General features: G+C 41.8%; 1 protein-coding gene across 1 annotated transcript in view; it reads right to left on the bottom strand.

The window, feature by feature from the left end:
- The window catches only part of AVL9 (AVL9 cell migration associated), a 43,638-nt gene that overhangs the window by 6,051 nt on the left and 31,556 nt on the right, over positions 1-6,031 (bottom strand). The window contains exons 8-10 of the mRNA XM_018569058.1: positions 4,216-4,285; positions 3,496-4,007; positions 1,635-1,769 (exon numbers count right to left, since the gene is read on the bottom strand). Of these exons, the coding sequence (XP_018424560.1) occupies positions 1,635-1,769; positions 3,496-4,007; positions 4,216-4,285 (717 nt within the window). The remainder of the gene's footprint in view (positions 1-1,634; positions 1,770-3,495; positions 4,008-4,215; positions 4,286-6,031) is intronic.

Genomic DNA, 6,031 nt, shown 5'->3' with positions numbered 1-6,031 from the left:
ATTCATTTTTTAATAAATATTTTTATTTACTTTACTTTTAGGGGCTTCGGGGAAATATTAGGGGTCTAAAAAGACCCCTGATATTTCCCTTTTAAAATAGAAAAAGAGATTGAGAACACAGAGTCCTCAATCTCTTTTTCTGTGTCCCCATGAGTGCTCCTGTTCATTGATAACATGAGAACATTGTTTACTATAACTACAATAATGAATGAATGGGGGTGATTTAGATCACTCCCATTCATTCATAATTGAGGATATAGTTAACATACAATATCCTCAATTATGTACACACACTCAGCGATCACTGATCACTTAGTGTGTGTACCTTGCTTTTCTCTGTGACACGCTGTCACAGGAGGCTGATCGAGCGGTGTAGAGAGGAAAGTCCAGCCTCCTGTGATAGCGCTGTCTCCGCCCCCACACCGCTCTGCCGGACTGTGATAGGCGGCTGAGCGGTGTGGGAGGAGAGACGCCTATCACAGTCCAATCACAGAGAAACTTTCTTTTCTCCCCGCTGAAACAGCGGCCAGCGGGGAGAAAAGAAACCAGGGATGCGCCGATATTATATGTGGAACACAGATGGTGTTGAAGAGATATATATATATATTACACTGAGTGGCCAGATTATTATGACCAGCCCATCAGTACTTCGTTGGGCCATGAGATAACTCCACGAGATGACTTCGTTGGGCCATCTCGTGACTCCACGAGATGTTGAAAGGTGATGCGAGGAATCTGACACTGTACTGTTGCCCTTCTGTTGTCTTGTACCAGTCTTGCCACTCTCCGTTCTGCCCTAACATTGACCAGTCGCTGATGGCCACAATTTGCACGTTCAGACCCAGATTTTCGGCTGACAGTCCAGTCTTTAAACACTTTAACAATGAGCCCCTCTTGAACATTTAACAAATTTTGCAGTCTTGCTGATACTCGCTACATGGCTCGCCCCAACAATCATCCCAGGTTACTTGGTAGGCTCTAGTACAGCCCTAGCGAGACATTCCCAGCTTTTCCTTGCTAGGATATTAGTTTCTGTTTCACCGTCTCTATCAAAAGAACCTTTAGGCCTGGTTCACACCTGGGCGTTTTGTAGCGCGTTCGAACGCTCTGCAAAACGCTCAAACACCGAAATCCCATTATTTCCTATGGGTATGGTTCACACCTGGGCATATTACAGGCTGTATGAACGCGCTACAAAACGCCCTACGCCCAAAGAAGTACAGGAGCTTCTTTGGGGCGTTTTTGTCGCGCGTTTCCATTGGGATACAGCCAAGTAGCCCTCGGAAATGCGCGTTTACCGCGAATCGCAACAAACGCGCATATTCGATATGCCTAGGTGTGAACCCAGCCTTAGAGAGTCAGGGTGCTTTGTGATCGAAATGCCTTTTCACCTCCAAGAAAAATAATAATATATCCTCTCCAATTTCCCAGCTGGGAATAAACTACAACTGGATTCTAATTTTAGCCTTCTTAGGGAGTTGACACTGCCTGTGGATCTTTTCGAGTCAGCAAGTTGCTGGGTCTCAGGAGGAGACAAAAACAGTCAGTGTAAAAAAAAAAAATAAGTGGCTCACAGCATACCGTACATGTCTACTATCCACTTAATAGGCTGAAATTTGAGTAATTTGGCTTACCTCAACAATGGCATCACTCAAGTGTTTCTGTTGTCGAAAAAGGATGTTGGTAGCTCCAGCCACAAAACCACGTATGCTGACATCGGAGAGCAGATGATGCTGCTGCAGTGCCATATACGGTAAGCACAGGTAACCCTGGAATGGTATAAAACAAAATGTAAACACCTCAAATGACTATGGATATTTTCTGGTCTGGTTTTTCTGGAATAGGGTCTGCCCAATTCCTTGTGCACCAGAAAGAGCAGTTCTCCTTTTGTTTGTACACTGGAGAGCCTGGTCAATAGGGGAAGTCCTGAATCTCAAGTATATTTTTAGTCATGTTCTGCTACGGACTTAATTTAATCATTTTCTGACTTCATATTTCCCCATTCAGGGCCAATCATATGAATCCACTTATGGTTGTTCTACTCCTTTTTTTTAATTTTTACTTCGCTCTTTGATTTAGTAGATCATTGGACACATTCAATTCTTTCAGCTTTGCTTTAATCAGTCACATTTATCAAATAATGGCAATAAATGGTGAAAAAAAGTACATTGCTTCACTAACACCAATGCTTCTGCAGGAGAATGGGCACAAAAATTCTCATTCAAATATAGGATTTGACTGGTTTTACATGTGTCCTAACACTTACACCTCTTCTGCCTCCAACACTGAACCATTAAGCCTAATACTACCCTAAAAAATAAAAGTAAAACGTAATATTAATTACCCCCATCCCGACAAACAATAACTTAGTCCTGTACCAGCAACCTCTGCACTAACAGCAAGTCAAATTTTAAAAAAAAAAAAAAAAAAGAGCTAAGAACAGATGCACAGACAAGGACTTCTATCACATATGCAGAAAAATCACCAGATTTTCCACTACTTTGATCTACTTGCCTAAAGAGAAGTGCCTTGTCCTTATAAGCAGCATTGGTATACGAAAGTGAGAGTTTCCTTTGATTTGTGAAAACACACACACACACACACCCACACACACACACACACCCACACACACACACACACCCACACACACACACACACCCACACACACACACACACCCACACACACACACACACCCACACACACACACACACCCACACACACACACACACCTTGACCGTTTGCATTGGAGAGCAGGGGATACTCCTCCTCCACCCCAACAATGCATGCACATGCGAACACATGTATAGGGCATGAGCATGTACATACAGTAAATGGCAGTTGAGCCATTGAGCTGTAAAGGCTTTTAAAGCGCTGCCTATGGACAATGCTGAATACTATAGTTTTTCACCAATGTAATGACATGCACAATTTTAAGGCTTGACATGTTTGGTATCCATTTACTCGACGTCAACCTATCTTTTGGAGTGAGATTTCGTGATATCACTACTGTGCTGCTCCTTGTTCTCTTTACTGGATGCTTTGACACAACGAAGCAAAGCCCTGCCTCTATTAAGATGGCCACCTCCAAAGAGGCAGAACAAAACATGGCAAATCAGTAATGGGGGCAGATCAGTTGCAGGGAGCCAACAGGCAATACTGGTATGCAGCACTATGCCTTTTTTTTTTTTTACAAATAAAAAACTGAAGTACAGACGACGCAGGAGGTGCACACTGTATACATCTCAAGTCTTTATTTTTATGATTGTTTTTGAAAACACGCAGAAATAGAAATTTTTAAAGTTAACCATTGCTGAAAATAGTAAAGATCTTATATGAGCTTTTTTAAGTGGTGCACTGATGTGCTAAATGGGTCTTATGTATTCAAGACCTAAAACACTTAATTATGGTATTTGCTTGCTTATGACAATCAATATTCTAAAGAAGCACATCCAGACTGATCACCTTTGTGCCTCTTCACTTACTGGTATACTGACCTTAGTAAATATTGCTAAAGGCATTCCATACTTGTCCTCTTCTAGACCAGATATCAGCCCAGGAACAAATGTTGCCTGGCCTGTTTTTGACTGAGGCTGAACGGTAATGGGAACACTTCCTGATGTTACGGTGTCCTTAATGAGAGTGTCAGATTCCCCTGGCCCCACATTCCATACTTCCCCTTCCTCTCCTGTAATACACTCCTCTAGGATGCTTGGATCCAGTGTTTCCCAGTCACTCTCAATAGATTCAGGAGATTTATGAGATGGAGGCTTCAGATGTTCAATGCTACCATTTAAATCTACACTAGGCTCGGAAATTGGTCTTTCTGATTTGTTGTCCTCTAAAAAACTGTTGGTTTTAGTTTCATTGTTTTCATCTTTGGACTTAAAACTTTCAGAGGAAGCTACAGGAATACAGTCCTGGGATGTCACAACTGAAGAGAATTCATCTGCAATACTTTGTCGGGGCCTGTAGTGAGAGCTGTCTGTGAGTCCATGCTCAATCATGCCTTTAAGATAAGAAAACAAGTTAAAACATAATGTATAATCAAAAGCATCTAATTTTATTTTAATAATTATATAATGTTTTTCCTATCAGCAACAGAACCATCATATTTTCCTCCGTGACTCATTTAACCATAATTAAAATACAACATAACCATGATAGTCAAAAATATCTATAAAAACATAACATTTTAGATTATAACCCCATCTCACCTGGGAAAAGCGATAAGACAGTCATTAATGCACCCACTAATCTATGAACAGGAGAGACATAAAATAGGACCTGAGAAAGACACAAAAGGAGATTAATAAAAAGTTATCAGTTTGAGATAGTTCTGAGATCATTCACAATTCATTGACAGGTGCATTCGATCTGCAGTTTACCACCATCTGACCTGCATTTGACCTACTTTAAGATGCTTTTCTATTCCCATTGACTTGCACGGAAAGAGAAGCAGTTTGACGTGATTAAAAGCCCATCAACAGAGGACCAAAAATTGTTTCTGTTGGCAACTTAACTGAACTGCAAAATTCAATTATTCGTCCCATGCTCAGTTTAGGAGAGCATGTTTTAATTTAAATGCAAACTTTTTATTAGGGAAGGAAGAGAAGTAATAAAATAAGTTAAATTTTTCCTTCATCCCTAAGTGTGTCTGGGAGCGTGTCTAGGAAATAGTTGTAAGACATTTGCAACAATATCATTATATATACACATACACATATACACACACATACACACTATATTGCCAAAAGTATTGGGACACCCCTCCAAATCATTGGATTCAGGTGTCACGTGACATTTCCTTGGTACTAAATATTCCACGGTCAACTGTTAGTGGTATTATAACAAAGTGGAAGCAATTGGGAACAACAGCAACTCAGCCACAAAGTGGTAGGCCATGTAAAATGACAGAGCGGGGTCAGTGCATGCTGAAGTGCACAGCGTGCAGAAGTCGCCAACTGTCTGCAGTCAATAGCTACAGACCTCCAAACTTCAGGTGGCCTTCAGAACGGCACAAAAACAGTGCATAGAGAGCTTCATGGAATGGGTTTCTATGGCCTAGCAGCTGCATCCAAGCCTTACATCACCAAGTGCAATGCAAAGCGTTGGATGCAGTGGTGTAAAGCACGCCGCCACTGGACTCTAGAGAAGTGGAGACGTATTCTCTGGAGTGACCAATCACGCTTCTCTGTCTGGCAATCCCATTAAACGCGTCTGGGTTTGGCTGTTATCAGAAGAGCGGTACTTGCCCGACTGCATTGTGCCAAGTGTAAAGTTTGGGGGAGGGGCATTATTTCTCAGGTGTTGGGCTTGGCCCCTTAGTTCTAGTGAAGGGAACTCTTAAACCATCAGCATACCAAGACATTTTGGACAATTTCATGCTCCAAACTTTGTGGAAACAGTTTGGGGATGGCCCCTTCCTGTTCCAACATGACTGTGGACCAGTGCACAAAGCAAGGTCCATAAAGACAAGGATGAGCCAGTTTGGGGTGGAGGACTGGCCTGCACAAAGTCCTGACCTCAACACGATAGAACACCTTTGGGATGAATTAGAGCGGAGACTGCGAGCCAGGCCTTCTCGTCCAACATCAGTACCTGGCCTCACAAATGCGCTTCTGGAAGAATGGTCAAACATTCCCATAGACACACTCCTAAACCTTGTGGACAGCCCTCCCGGAAGAGTTGAAGCTGTTATAGCTGCAAAGGGTGGGCCAACTCAATATTGAACCCTACGGACTAAGACTGGGATGACATTAAAGTTCATGTGCGTGTAAAGCCAGGTGTCCCAATACTTTTGGCAGTATAGTGTGTGTGTATCTAGATAGATAGATCTATAGATAGATCTATATATAATCAAATACATATATACAAAGACACCCGAAGAACAGAAATATGGGTTTAGTTTTAGGCAATATAAAAAAAACCCAATGTAAAGTACTTCACTATACTTCTCCATGCTACCAATTTTAAATCCATTGTATGTGTCTAAGATATAATGTGGCTAAGATATTAGTACCATGCAGGAAT

Source organism: Nanorana parkeri, unplaced genomic scaffold (genome assembly GCF_000935625.1).
Source record: "Nanorana parkeri isolate BGI_ZX_2015 unplaced genomic scaffold, ASM93562v1 scaffold1281, whole genome shotgun sequence".
In the NCBI taxonomy this organism is placed as follows: domain Eukaryota; kingdom Metazoa; phylum Chordata; class Amphibia; order Anura; family Dicroglossidae; genus Nanorana; species Nanorana parkeri.
This window is presented reverse-complemented; position numbering and strand designations above follow the sequence as displayed.